This window comes from Vipera berus, assembly GCF_964194415.1.
Source record: "Vipera berus genome assembly, chromosome: 11".
Classification (NCBI taxonomy): domain Eukaryota; kingdom Metazoa; phylum Chordata; class Lepidosauria; order Squamata; family Viperidae; genus Vipera; species Vipera berus.
The window spans coordinates 13,929,317-13,944,177 of record NC_138214.1 but is presented as its reverse complement, the minus strand read 5'-3'; the positions used below and the strand labels follow the sequence as shown (position 1 = coordinate 13,944,177).

At 48.2% G+C, this 14,861-nt stretch overlaps 1 protein-coding gene across 2 annotated transcripts in view; it reads left to right on the top strand.

Annotated features, from left to right (window-relative positions):
• Window positions 1–2,418: 2,418 nt before the first annotated feature.
• The window catches only part of GAB3 (GRB2 associated binding protein 3), a 97,350-nt gene continuing 84,907 nt past the window's right edge, over window positions 2,419–14,861 (top strand). For both annotated transcript variants that reach the window (XM_081336796.1, XM_081336795.1), the window contains exon 1: window positions 2,419–2,651. In XM_081336796.1, the coding sequence (XP_081192922.1) occupies window positions 2,580–2,651 (72 nt within the window). In that variant the 5' untranslated portion in view covers window positions 2,419–2,579. The remainder of the gene's footprint in view (window positions 2,652–14,861) is intronic.

Below are 14,861 nucleotides of genomic sequence, written 5' to 3'. Positions count from 1 at the left end.
CTTGAACTTTGGGTGACTTCAGAAACATCTCCATGCAAATTTCTTGGCAACCGTAGGCAAGTGGCTTTCTTTCTTTCGAGAGATTGGCTTGACTTTGTCTACCCTACAGCCTTGATGGCCTTCTTCACAGCCGAGATAGCCTGTCTCTGTTTAGGGATCAAGTCCAGACAAAAACAGCCACGTTCTGCCATTAGCTGAGATCACCCCATTCGTTCCTCCTATGTCTTAATTTGTGATAAAGTTTTCCAGTCATTTAGCTAGGCAGGTAAAAGGAAGACCCACAATAGCCCACGGAAAGAATGTGGGGTGGCAAACATCTCTGACCATGTGGGGGAAGAAGCTGCAATGGTCAGGTGAAAATGGCCACAAGTCATTTTTTCCCAATGCCGTTGTAACTCTGGTCACTAAATGAAATGTTGCAAATTGAGGACCACCTACAGAATTTCATCCAGCTGGTCATATTTCTTATCTGGAACTACCTCACTAGGCCGAGAGCAGCTGCTCTACTGGCCCCAAGCACATTTATTTCATCTCACCCTCCTTCAAGGCTCCATGTGTAGATAAAGGAAAAAGACAAAACAGAAGCAGCGGGGGGGGGGGGGAATACGAGGGTTATTAGGAGAAATTGCCACTTGGAGCCTTTTAAAATTCTGCAAACGAGGCAACGGTTGTGCACTGCGCTGGAATCTGTTTTTGAACAGGGTGTTTTTAAAATCATGAATCATTTGGGAAATCAGCTCAGGAGTGCAAGAAGATAGATAGATAGATAGATAGATAGATAGATAGATAGATAGATAGATAGATAGATAGATAGATAGATAGATAGATAGATAGATATAATATATACATATACATATACATATACATATACATATACATATATATATATATATATATATATATATATAGAGAGAGAGAGAGAGAGAGAGAGAGAGAGAGAGATAATAAAGTTAGAAGGGACCTTGGAGGTCTTCTAGTCCAACCCCTTGCTCAGGCAGGAAACCCTATACCATTTCAGACAAATGGCTGGCCAGTCTCTTCTTAAGAACGTCCAGTGTTGGAGCATTCACAGGTTCTGGAGCCAGGTCGTTCCACTGGTTAATTGTTTTGACTGTCAGGAAGTTTCTCCTTAGTTCTAAATGATGAATAATCACTGCCTGCAGTATCACAAAGGACCTTTGGCAAGGCAGCCGGGAAACTACAGTGCAGGTATTTACATAGGGTAGTAAAGTATGTGTTAAACACCATTTCTTCTGCAGTATACTGGCCACTCGGAATATAGTCCTTGATTTACAACAGTTCATTTAGTGATCATTCAAAGGTACAACAACACTGGGAAAAAGCGACTTATGACCATTTTTCACAATTACCACCTTTGCAGCCATCCCCAGGATCATGGAATCCAAATTCAGATGCTTGGCAACAGGTTCATATTTATGACGGTTGCAGTGTCCCGGATCCCCTTTTCAACCTTCTGACAAGCAAAGCCAGCGGGGGAAGCTGGATTCACTTAACAACTGCAGGGATGCACTTAACCATTGGAGGCGAGAGAGGTCGTAAAACAGGGCAAAATTCACCTAACAAATGTCTCACTTAACAACAGAAATTTGGGACTCAATTGTAAGTCGAGGACTACCTGTACATTGAATACATCTATCTGTCTGTCTGTCTGTCTATCATCTATCTATCTATCTATCTATCTATCTATCTATCTATCTATCTATCTATCTATCTATCTATCTAATCTATCTATCTTTCCAATTTAATTTATTTATTTATTGACTTTATTTGCCACTCATCTTGTATCCAATGACTCCTGGCAGCTTAGAAAAATCATTGAAAAACATTAAAATCATCCACCCTTAAAAAAAACAACAGCAGTGGATAAAAAACATTGGCTCGTGGTTTAGACAAGGTGGGAACTCAGCCCCTGCCGCTGGCCACCCCTGCTTGACGGCTCAGGAGGCAACCGGCAGTCAAACCCCGGATGGAACAAAGAGTCGGGAGGGACCTTGCAGGTCATCTAGTCCAACCTCCAAGCAGGAAAGCATCACGATGTATATAAAGGGTATTTTCCAGCGCCCGGAGAACCTGTCCAGGAATAAGCTGCGGAGGGGAAAGGAGCGCGCGGGGAAAGGGTTTTTTTCCCCCCTGCACGGAGAAGCGTCGTCGGAAGAAGCCGCCGTGCCCGAGCCAGCAGCAGCAGCAGCAGCTGGGCGCGCAAGCAGGGCCGGCCTGCGAAAGCCCGCGGAGGGCGAGGCCAGGCGAGCCCCGGCCCTTTCACACGTGCTCGTCTTTGTTGACGGGGCTGGGCTCAGCCCGGCATCACGTGCCCCGACGGCCGGCCTCGGGCTCGCAGCTGCGCGGGTCTCCGCTCGATGCCGCGACTTCCTGCCTGCGCTGCAAACAGCGGCGGCGGCGGCTGCAGCAGGAGGACGGCGGCGGCGGCGGCGATCGGCGCTCCGGTCCGCGGCGGGTCCGGGCGGGCGCCGCCGCCTCCTCCTCCTCCTCTTCCTCCTCCTGGGTGACTGCGGGTCGGGCGTGCGCGTGCATCCCCGGGGAAGCGGCGGCGGGCGAAGATGAGCGCGGGGCACGTCGTCTGCACCGGCTGGCTGATCAAGTCGCCCCCGGAGAAGAAGCTGAAGCGCTACGTGAGTCGGCGGGCGGCGGCGGCGCCCCCTCCCCACCCCACCCCAATCCCCTCCATCCCAACAATCCCCTCGCCCTGGCCAAGGAAGGGCTTGGCGGGCTGCGGATCCTCCTGGGGCGTCCAAGCGGAGACTTGGGGGGGTGGGTGGGTGGGGGGTGGGTGCGCGCGTGGGAAGGCGAGCGCTGCGCCCTCCCACCCCCCCACCCCAGCTTTCTCGTGGGGAAGAACCGCCGCTTGGGAAGCGGAGGAGGCTTTTCGCGGGCGGGCTTGCAGGCTTCTCTTACCCCGCTTGCTTCCTCCCCCTCCCCAGCCCTCTCCACTTTTCCCCGGCCCCCTCCCCACTCGCTTCCCCGTCGCCCAGCCCGGGGTCCGCGAGCGCCTTGTTTTTTTGCCCGTTACGCAATCCGGAGCGGAGGCTTTGTTTTTGAACCAGACGCCCGCCCGCGCGCGCGCGCCTGCCTGCCTGTCTCCCAGCCCGGCTGGGGGGGTTGCAAGCCGAGGCGGTCGCCTCTCGCTGCAGCTTGGGGAAGGGGACGGGTGGGTGGGATGGATGTGCCGTCCTCTCTCCTCCCCCCCCCCTTTCCCTCCTCCCGTCCTCCCCGACGGGCCCGGCTTGCGAAAGTTGCAGCACCGCGAGTGGGTTAGGATGAGTGAGGGTTGGGGGGCGGGTGGGTGCGCGAGCCGGACCGAGGAGGACACGAAACCGTAAAGGAGGATTCGCAGCCTTCGCGGTCCCCAAAACGGAGCGGTGGGAAGAGATGTCGCGGATGCAGCCCTTCGGACGTGAAAACGAAGAGTGCAAGCCGTGATTCCCACCTCCACCCCTGAACACGTGCGAATGGGGCGATTGGTAGATTTTTTTTGGGGGGGGGGAGAGAGAGATGCGTGTTGTGGCAACAACGGGGAGGGGGTATTGGTTGGGTTCCGTGGAGGAGGACCGGAGGCTGTGGTGGTGGGGGAATAGATTCGGATTCTGACGTTACCCTTTAGCAGAAAGTTGAAAAGGAGATTGTGAGGATGCAGAAGAGTTGACAAGCAGCTGCGCGTTAAGCGGGGCTTGCTTTACTTCTTCACCATGAAACCACCTGCTTTCCAACACACACACACACACACACACAGCCCTGCCCAAAACGTATCGTCGTGTGGTGATTGGCATAGTCCCCATCCTGATGAGTTGGCAGAGTCGCCCTTGGCGGCTGGAAAGCCCCCCGCCCGTTTCTCAGCCAGAGCGGGAGGGGAAGGGAGCCGTTTTGCTCAGGCGGGGCTGCAGCAGCTGGCGCGGCCCTCCCCGTCCCGTTTCCGAAGCGACGCCCCTGCTCCGGCTTCGCCTCTCTGGCCCCGGCCGGCCTTGCTGCTCCGCCGGGCTGCCAGGCAGGGGTCCCGCCCGTCTCCGGACCAGCCCGTCCGTCAACAGGCCGTCGAGCGGGGCCGGAACCAAAGCCTTTCCGGAGCCTGCCCTCCGTGGGGCGGGCCGCGTGGGCCCTCTTGCCTGCCCTTCGGCCCAGTTTCCCCCCCTCCCCTCCCCTCCCCTCCTCGCTCGAACCCCTCCGGAGCTCCCCACTGGGCAGCTGCCAGCACCGACGTGGGTCCCGTTCCCCTCTAGCAGGCTTGCACGGGTGTGTGTGTGTGTGTGTGTGTGTTGTGAAGAAGAGTGAAAAGCAGACGGAGGCAGGTCCGGGAAGGCGAGGGTGGGGTGGGGGTGGGCTTCCATCGTCTGGAGCCCCGTGCCAAATTCTCTGGAGCAGGCCGGGGAACGGGTTGCAGGTGGCAGGATGCAAAGCTCACCTGGATGCCGCTTGGGTCGCCCTGAGCTACCAACCCTGCAGGTTCGCCTCCACCCGGAGCTTTTCCACCCTTCCTCCTTCCTTTTGGGAAACCTGGAAAATGAAAGCAAAAGGGAGGCGGCGATCCCGGAGAAGGAGCTGCTTCCTATCAGGATTTCGGCCCCCCTCTTTCCCTCCCCCCCCTCCCCATGGCTTTGGATTCTTGTAGTGTATCAGTGACTTCTTTTACGTCCTCCCCTCTCTTTCTCACACACACACACAGCTCCGCCTTAGTGAACTTTAAATAACTATTGCAGCCAGTCTCTGGGGAGCTTCTTATAAATAGCTATCTCTGGTATCTTTGGATTTTGTTCTGCTGAAGGGTGAGACTCCTCCCTCCCCCCCCCAGCCTGCTCTATCTGACAAAATGCTCGAAATGCTGCATTTGGAACTGTGCGTGGGTCAATTGACAGCGCTAAGGATGGGTTGCTGTGTTGGAAGAAAGGTTAGGGTAGAAATCCTTCTTCTTCTAACCAACTGGCCTTTCTTTCCGGCCAGGGTGCCCTCTGGGTTGGGGCTTGGAGAGGACAATCCAAGGGCTGATGCTGGAATGGGGTGAGCCTGGGTGGGGAACCGTGGCCGAGCTGCAGAGGGCACGCCCTGCCTGCAAAACGTCCAGATTGAAATGCTCCAAAGCAGGATCCCAAAGATGTTTTTGTATTTGTTTTTTCCCCCAAAAGGCAACTGGACTTTTTTTTTTAACAGAACAACTGAGTTGAAAGGGACCTTGAAGGTCATCTAGTCCAACCCCCCTGCACAAGCAGGAGACCCTATACCAGGGGTGTCAAACTGCCGGCCCACGGGCGGGATGCGTCATGGCAAAACTTCACCCACCCCATTGCTGGCAATGGAAATTAAAAAAGTCACGATACGTCACGTGACATTGCACGTTTGACACCCCAGCCCTATACCATTTTAGACAAATGGTTGTCCAGTCCCTTAAATGCCTCCAGTATTGGGGCACCCACAACTTTTGAAAGGCAAACCATTCCATTGGTTAATTGCCCTCACCGTTAGGAAATTTCTCCTTAGCTCTAGGTTGCTTCTCTCCTGGATGACTTTCCATCTGTTGTTTCTTGTCCTGCCTTCTGGGGCTTTGGAAAAATAGTTTTCCCTCTTCTTCTTTGTGGCAGCCCCTTAGAGATTGGAATGCTGCTGTTATGTCTCCCCTCGTCCTTGTTTCCAACAGACTAGATGTACCCAATTTCTGCAACCGTTCTTCCTATGCTTTAGCCTGCAGTCCCCTAATCATCTTTGTTGCTCTTCTCTGCACTCTATTCTAGATTATTGTGGTGACCACGCAGTACTCCATGCGTGGCCTTACCAAGGCATTATAAAGTGGGAGGATCATGTCTCATGATCATGATGCTATCCTCCTGTTTTCAGCCTAGGATTGTTTTTTTTTTAAAAAAAAAGCTCTTAGCTTCTCATCCAAGAAGCTTCTTCAGTTCTGAACTGAACTGGAGACGTTTCTTAGATGAGAAGCTAAATGTTTTCAAAGGAAGAAAAAACAAAAACCCATTTGTCATTTGGAAAAAGCACTTTTGGGACAACCATGACCTGGGTGATTGAGAAGCTGCCTAGACATATCTCCAAGCAAAAGATGAGGAAATTATTTGTATGCCAGAAATCCTGATGAAGAGTGGCTCGCTCTTTGGATGTCTGCAGATGCCTGCTTTGGAGGTCCATGATGTTGTATGTTGATACAGTCCTCAACGTATGGCTATCCTTGGGACCAGAACTTCCATCGCTAAGCAAAGCGGTCATTAAATGAGTCATGCCTGGATTTTACGGTCTTTTTGCCGCGGTTGTTAAGTGAGTCACTGGTTATTAAGTGAATCATGCACTCCTTGAGCGAATCTAGCTTTCCCCATTGACTTTGCTGGTTGGAAGCTGACCGGGAAGATCACAAATAGTGATCATGTGACCACAACTGTCCTAAACACATCCTGGTTGCCTAGGGTCTGAATTTTGATCACATGAACGCAGGCACACTGCAGTGATCGTAAGTGTGAGGACTAAGAGGCAATGCGATGTAGTGGTTATAGACTTGGGACTAGGAGTGGACTAGAAGGTCCTCTTTCTCCCTTAGTCACCAGATACACTGTCTCAATTCAGTTGACCTCACGGGATTGATGTTGTGGGGAAAATAGGAGGAAAAAGCAGTGTCTTTGCTGCCATGAACTCCTGAGTGGCAGGCATGAGATACCCACAACAGATAAATAAGTCAGTAGAAAAGAAAGGAGAAAGAGAGAAAGAAAGCAGAGAAGAGGAAAGAGAGAGAAGGAGGATGGATACAGTGAAAGGGGAAATGGATGAGCAGCACCCAAACTTACGTGTATGTATCTATGTATTGCGGTGTATTTGTTGATTTGTTTGTGGAAGAAATGGGAAAATAAAAATGAATATAAACACACACACACACACACACACGTCATAGAAAGCATTGCCTAGGCTTTTTATCTTTCCATCCTGAAATGGCCGTTCCTTCATCCTCATGTTTGATCGTGCAGACTATTGAGAGGCGGACTGGCTGTATACGGATAGTCCTCAACTTTATAAAAGTCCGTTTAGAGACTGTTCAAAGTTATAAGAGCAGTGAAAAAAGCGACTGAGGACCATTTCTCACACTTAACAACCGTTGCAGCATCCCGTGGTCACATGATCAAAATTCAGATAATCGGCTACTGACTCATATTGATGACAGTTGCAGTGTCCCCTGGGGTGTGTGTGTGTGTGTGTGTTTCACCTGATCTCCTTTTGCGACCTTCTGACAAGCAAAGTCAACGGGGAAGCCGGATTCACTTAACAACCGTGTTGCTAACTTAACCACTGCAGCGATTCAGTTAACGGCTATGGTAAGGAGGGTCATAAAATGGGACAAAACCCACTTAACGACCGTCTGTCTTAGCAACAGGAATGTTGGGCTCATTTGCGGTCAGGTCAAGGACTAGCTGTTTTAGGCACCCTCTTCTTGATTTAAAAGCTTCCGTTTGGCTTGGCTGCGTTTTCATTCTTCGCGATATTTTATTTCTGATGGGCTGTTTGTTTGATCCATTTGTCATTCACATTGAGTGGCGTGAAATAGGACCGGAACAGTTGACCTGCTGAATGCAAACAGAAGGTTTTTATATTTTCTGATCTCTGTGTGCAGGGTGGTAAATTTTAACAGCGTTGGTCACTGAATCTCCTCTCCTGGTGGCTTCTGTCAAAGCAAGAAGACTTGGGAGATCAGGAGAACGATTGCAGAATAATTTCTTACTGCCAGCTTGCAGTTTGTGCTAACTGTGGCTCCCAGGATGCTGATGAGAGGGAAATGGAGGCAAAATTTGGTGGTAACAGAGAGATCTGCCTTTAGAAGTCTCTAGGAGCTGAGCTAAAATGGTGGGGTGTTTATTTTGATCCGTTTATCCAATGAACTCATAGTCCTAGCGGTTGGCTTTCTAAGAATCTTATCACTTTTGTAGAAAGAGGACTTAAAAAATGAAGGATGACTCTGTAAGATTGCTGGTTTTAAAAAAACAAACAAAAAAACCAGGCTGGTTTCAAAATGCACCCAGTGGATGAGAACGTTGGCACCGCCCTCTTTGATGTGACTTTATTGGCATGCACGTTGATTTCCTACAAATTCCGATTCACCATCTCTCTGTTTGGATAATGATGGTCTTGCAAGGCTGGCAGACATTTGAACTCAGAGGGCTTGAAACTTTCCAGAAGAAAGTCCTTTTAATAGCAAATGCAGTATCTCTGGGCTGGGAGAATTGGAACCCACCAAGAATGAGGTAGAAGTTGTCAAAATGTTGAAGTTTGCAGAAGGACAACCTAAAATGACTTTTAAGTTACAGTTTCCTCCCCGGAAACCAGGATGTAGGATGTTTCTACGATCAGTGGCTTATTGGTGTTGTGATATTGATGAATGTAAATTTAAGGGGGGGGGGGAAGGTGGAGGACAATTAGGACAGTGGTCCCCAATCCCCAGGCTGTGGACCGGTACCGGGCCGCGGCATGCCAGCAACCAGGCCGCACAAACAAGCAAAGCTTCATCCGCGGGATGCAGGCAGCACACAAAACCACGCCCCCACCGGTCCGTGGAAAAACCTCTCTCCACGGAACCGGTCCCTGGTGCCCAAAAGGTTAGGGGCCTCTGAATTAGGGCATTAACTGTGACTACATTCATTTAATGACCATTCAAAGTTACAACAGCACTAAAAAAAGGGATTTGCAACTGGTCCTTGTACCTACAACTGTTGCACCATCCCCATGGTCCCATGATAAAAATGTGGGTGCTTGGCAACTGGCATGTAATTATGACAGTTGCAGCATCACAGTCTCCATTGACCTTCCCAGCGAACTTCTTGACAAGCAAAGACCAGTGAGGAAGCTGGATTTGCTTAACGACCAGGTGATTCACTTAACAACTGCAGTGATTTGGCTAACAACCCTGGGAAAAAAGGTTGTAAAACTGGGCGCACTTAGCAATCGCCTTGCCTAGCGACAGAAATTCTTGTCCCAGTTGTAACTTGAGGACGGCCTATACTTTGAAGCAGACACTTTCCTGTCCTTTTTGCCACAATAGAAAGGAACATGAAACAAGTCCTTGTGCAGTAGGGTTGTGGCAACTTTAAGAGGCGGGGACTTCAACTCCCAGAATTCCACAGCCAGCAGGTTGTCTTCCAAATATTGTGGAAGTGCATCATTCATGCACTGTTAAGGTCTGTTCCAGATTCTATTCTGTTCTGTTCCCGTTCCGTTCTGTTCCATTCCATATAAAGATTTCTATTCTATTCTATTCTATTCTATTCTATTCTATTCTATTCTATTCTATTCTATTCTATTCTATTCTATTCTATTCTATTCTATTCTATTCTATTCTATTCTATTCTATTCTTCTCCTATCCTGTCCTGTCCTGTCCTGTCCTGTCCTATCCTATCCTATCCTATCCTATCCTATCCTATCCTATCCTATCCTATCCTATCCTATCCTATCCTATCCTATCCTATCCTATCCTATCCCATTAGATGTTCCTGACATTTATAAGATCTGTAAGACATCTACTTCTCAACGGACTCAAGGTGGCATAGGGGAAATTTTCACCTGTCAAGCAAATGTATGGATATGCAGTTGAGCTTGGTAGTAACTTTGGCTTCTTCTATATTAAACAATATAGGGACGCGGTGGCTCCGTGGGTTAGGACGCTGAGCTTGTCGATCAAAAGGTCGGCAGTTTGGCGGGTGGAATCCCGAGTGCCACGTAACAGAGTGAGTGCCTGTTACTCGTCCCAGCTTCTGCCAACCTAGCAGTTCAAAAGCACGTAAAAATGCAAGTAGAAAAATAGGGACCACTACGGTGGGAAGGTAACAGCGCTCTGTGCGCCTTTGGCGTCTAGTCATGCCTGCCACATGACCACGGAGACGTCCTCGGACAAGCGCTGGCTCTTCGGCTTTGAAACAAAGATGAGCACCAGCCCCTAGAGTCAGAAACGACTAGCACGCATGTTCGGGGGAAACTTTGCCTTTACCTTTACCTATATTATTATTATTATTATTATTTTAATTCCATTTATATCCCGCCCTTCTCCGAAGACTCAGGGCGGCTTACAAGCTTAGCAGTAGCCTTCATTCTATGTATATGCCTGCTTATTAGGGCTTTCGCCCCCCCCAAAGCGGCATTATTACAAAGTCAGCTTATTGCCCCCAACAATCTGGGGTCCTCATTTTACCTACCTCGGAAGGATGGAAGGCTGAGTCAACCTTGAGCCTGGTGGGACGCGAACCTGCATCCCACCTAAACAATAGTTAAATGTTCCTTGAAACAGGCAGATACGATTATAAGCCATTGAGTTGGTGATAACTCTTAGCAACCACATAGACCAGCGGTTCTTTTAACTGTGAGTAATTATCCATGGAGATACTGTAATTTGGGCATATCCTGGGAGTAATAGAGCAGTTTGTTACAAAACGGTTTGTGAGTCGTGGATCCAGTTAGGGACTGATATGAAACAAGAGAATCAGGGTTGTTGTTTTTTTCCTGATTGTAATGGCATTATTTGTGACCAGGGAAAGAGATCATTGGGCCAAACGATTTAAGAACTACTGATCCCGGTAGTCCTCAACTGAATGATGGCAACTGAGCCCAACATTTCTGTTATTAAGTGAAACATTTGTTTAAGTGAGTTTCTCCTATTTCAAGACCTTCCTTGCTGCCGCTGTTAAGTTAGTAACACGGTTGTTAAGTGAATCCGCCTTCCCCATTGACTTTGCACGTCAGACGGTCACAAAACGGGATCACGTGACAACCCCCCCAGGAACACTGCGACCGTCATCAATATGAGTCAGTTGTCAAGCATCCGAATTTTGATCACGTGACCACGGGGATGCTGCCACGGTCATACGTGTGAAAATGGTCACAGGTCACTTTTTTCAGTGCCGTTGTAACTTTGAATGGTCAGTAAATGGACGGTTGTGAGTCAGGGTCCACCTGTATAGATAGATCTCCAATATGATCTCTCTCCATCCTTCAGGCCTTCCAATAATGCACCCATCAGCAGTGTAACAATAGCGATAGCACTTATACACCGCTTCACGGTGCTTTACAGTCCCTCTCTAAGCGGTTTACAGAGTCAGCCTCTTGCCCTCCAACAATCCGGATCCTCATTTTACTAACCTCGGAAGGATGGAAGGCTGAGTCAACCTTGAGCCGGTTAGAATCGAACTGCTGGCAAGTGTTGTGATTCAGGGTCAGCCTGTGGGTTCGGCAGTTGGGTCGGATGACTCAGAGGAGGAGGAGGAGGGGGGTGTTGAAGAGCTTGATGAGAGCCCTCAGCCAGGCCCCTCTCATCTGGTCACGACGCAGACCCAGCTGTGTGAGCCTGACAGCGTGGATGAAGATGACCCACAGCTGGCCCTGTTCAAGGACGCCCGACGCAGGAGGCAGTCAATCAGGAGGAAACAGAGGAAGGCAATGGGGCTCCTCAGAAGGAGGCAGAGAGAAGCCACGCCCTGAACTGTATTTAAGGGGGAATGCGTGGGAGGGCTGGTTTGCTGAAGGCAACCGCTTGAAAAGCTCCTGTTTCTTGGTTTGTGTCTTGTTCTATTTGTTTTTGTAGCAATAAATTTGGCAGGCATAATTCCAGCCTCTTGCCTTCTTGTAAAAGGGGTTGTCCCTGCCTTTTCTGCAGGGCCGGTAGCAGGCTGGTACAGAACAGCAACGAGCAATGAGTTTCCCTGCAATACCGCATTCTAACCACTGCGCCGCCACGGCTCCTAATGCAATATCCAATCAGTTACAGCAATAGCAATAGTGCTTAGACTTCTGTGCCCTTCAGTGTGCTTTTACAGCCTTCTCTAAGCGTTTTACAGAGTCAGCCTCTTGCCCTCCAACCATCTGGGTCCTCACCGACCTCGGAAGGATGGAAGGCTGAGTCAACCTTGAGCCGGCGAGAATTGGAACTGTTGAACTGCTGGCAGCCGGCAGTCAGCAGAACTAGACTGCAGTACTTCCTTCTAACCATAGGGCCACCCGGCCTCTTCTGAACCATGTAACTGAATACAATCCATCCAACCTTACTGCTGGCCGCCTCTTTGTCTTTGTCTTCTCTTTGTTCCCATCTTTCCCACCCTTAACGGACTTTTCAAGGGAGATGGGTCTTCATATCGTGCATCCAAAGTACAATTAATTTGAGCCGTGGTTAATTCTGCCTTGAATGAGGAACCCTGCATTGAGTGGTTCTAGGGTCTGGTTTTTTTTGTCTTTCATTTTTTTTTTTTTTTTTGCTTTTCCAAGGTATACCGTATCCCTGGTTATTCTCAGTAATCTTCTCCAACACCAGCGTTCAAAAGCATCCTTGGTCTTTCGATCTTCTTTCTCCAAGCTCCCAACTTTCGCTTCCGCAGAGCGTCTTTGCAGTGTACTAATACTTTAAAAGTTTTAGGCTTAAATGAAACTAAATTCCGCTCTGCCACCCACGTGTCAGTTTCACTCCAGATGCACAAAGGACCAATTCTAATTTTGGAGGCTTGTTCTGGTAGCTGACATACGATGGGAGTGACCTCTCTTGTTTTAATTCTCAGGTCTACATGGGGAGAACTAGTGGGGGGGGAATGATAAAATCATGCCAGAATCCCCCAAACTCTGCCCTTTACACGTTCTTGGTGTGACCTCAGGATGCAAAAACTTGCAATGTGTATTTTAATTGCGGTTACATGCATCTTGTTAGGAACATCCCAACATATTTATGTTCCTAGGATGATCTACGGAACAAAGACACAATTATCTGCAAACATCTTTTCCTTTTTAAAAAAAACAAAAAAACACCCCACAATGGTTATATTATTTACTACGTTACAGATTGGTAATTGTTAATATAGACCGTAGGGACTTTGACAGGAGTTTGAGACCGAACAGGCACTTTATAGAAGTAGTTCTTTAGTTACCACCACAATTTGAGTCCCAGATCTCTGATGCTAAGTGAGACAGTTGTTCAGTGAATTTTGCCCCATTGTACGGCCTTTCTTGCCACAGTTTTTAAGTGAATTGCTGAAGTTGGTACGTTAGTAACGCGGTTGTTAAGTGAATCTGGCTTGACTTTGCTTGGTCGCAAAAGGAATCGCCTGTGCCTGGGATGCAGCAACGGTCGTAAATATGAACCAATTGCCAAGTGTCTGAATTTTGATCACGATGATCACGGGGATGCTGCAAAGGTCATAACTGTGAAAAACGGTCACAAGTCACTTTTTCCAGTGCCATAACTCCGAACGGTCAGGAAAGAACTGTCATAAGTTGAGGGGCCACCTGTATCTTTTTAAAGTTCACTATAAAGTAAATACTACTATGCTTCCTTTGTTTATGTAGTTACATTTATTAAGAATTGTCTCTGTAGAATAAAAGACAAATTGAAAAAAAAAAGAAAGAGAAGAAACCAGAAAGTACAAAAAATGGGGGGGGGGGAGAAGCTAAAGTTAAGGAGTAATATAATGGCTTTAGAACTTGTCTTTTCAAGAGATAATTACAGTCTTCCGGTCCTTCCTCCCTATTATATATTGTACAAGTCCCTTCAGCCCCTATTATGTTCTGAATAAAGAGGAGAAATTATTGTTTTCCCCATTAAATGGTTATTGCCTCAGAGCTGGTTATCTAAGATTAGCAAAGAGGCAGCTGTAATTAAAATCAGTATTTCCTTATAGGGGCATTTGTGAGCCCAGTGGTTCAGACCTCCATAGTGTTTAGGACTCCTTCAAATCCACATGGGTGAGATTTATTTAAAAGCGTTTCCTTGCTAAAATTCCCCTTGCCATAAACAAATGAACTGGGTCCATTTTTTAATATATATTTTTTTGCTAGTGGAAGAGGTTTCTGGTGGAAGAGAAACATCTGACAGGCTATGCGCCGTGTGATTTTTTTGGGGGGGGGGTGTGCGTGTGCGACACTGAACCAAGACTAGACCATCTTCCCCGCCTACTTATTTGGATTCTCCAAGGTCTTCCTTTGTACAGCAACAATTCTAAAAGCAGAAGTTTCAGTCATTTGACCTTCTTCTGCTTTTTTTTTTTGGTGGGGTGGGGGCTGCTGGTAATATGTTAACCAGTTCTTAGTGCCTCCTGCGAATGAATGCCCCCCCCTTCAAAGCAAAATTAGAACCTCAGTGTGCAAAGAGCCCTCAAAGGGTCACCAGGTCAGATTGTTTGTTTGGATGGAAGGGAAGCAGATGACCTTGAAATTCAGGAGCAATTCACCCTGCTGAACTTTTGCTATCTTAATTTGCTGAGGTCACAACTTGGGTTTTTCCAGTTCCTGGGAGAGACAAGGTCCACTCCTTTCAGCAAGTATGGAAGGAAGCAAGATCTTTTTATCTTAAAAGCTGGTCCATCTTGACCTTGGGTCTTGGTGGTAGGAAAGATGCCTCTTTGGCAACTGCCCATCATGTTCCTAAAATAGAGAACAAGAGTGAACCGGTGATTAAGATGTTGGTCTAGGACAGGGGTAGGCCACCTTGGCTCTTTTATGACTCGTGGGCTTCAACTCCCAATGCTGGCTCAGGAATTTTGGGAATTGAAGTCTACAAGTCATAAAAGAGCCAAGGTGGCCTGCCCCTGGTCTAGGATCTGAAAGGTCCTGGTTCAAGTCCACTTCTGTGTTCACCATTGTGGAAGCTTCCAGGGTGTCTTTTGGCCAACATGCCTTACAGGATTGTTGGAAAATCTAATAGGGAAGAGTGTTATAGAGTTTCCTATAGTGATAACTGAAGCAAAGGCAGTGCGAGTCTAACAACCATTAACATAAACATATTGAAAGTGTGCAGTTGTTATTTGTGGTTTATATGGCTTGGCTCAACCGTGTTCATGCAAAGAGATGCTCTTTTGGGAGGAGGAGGGGAAGACAATGCTCAGCT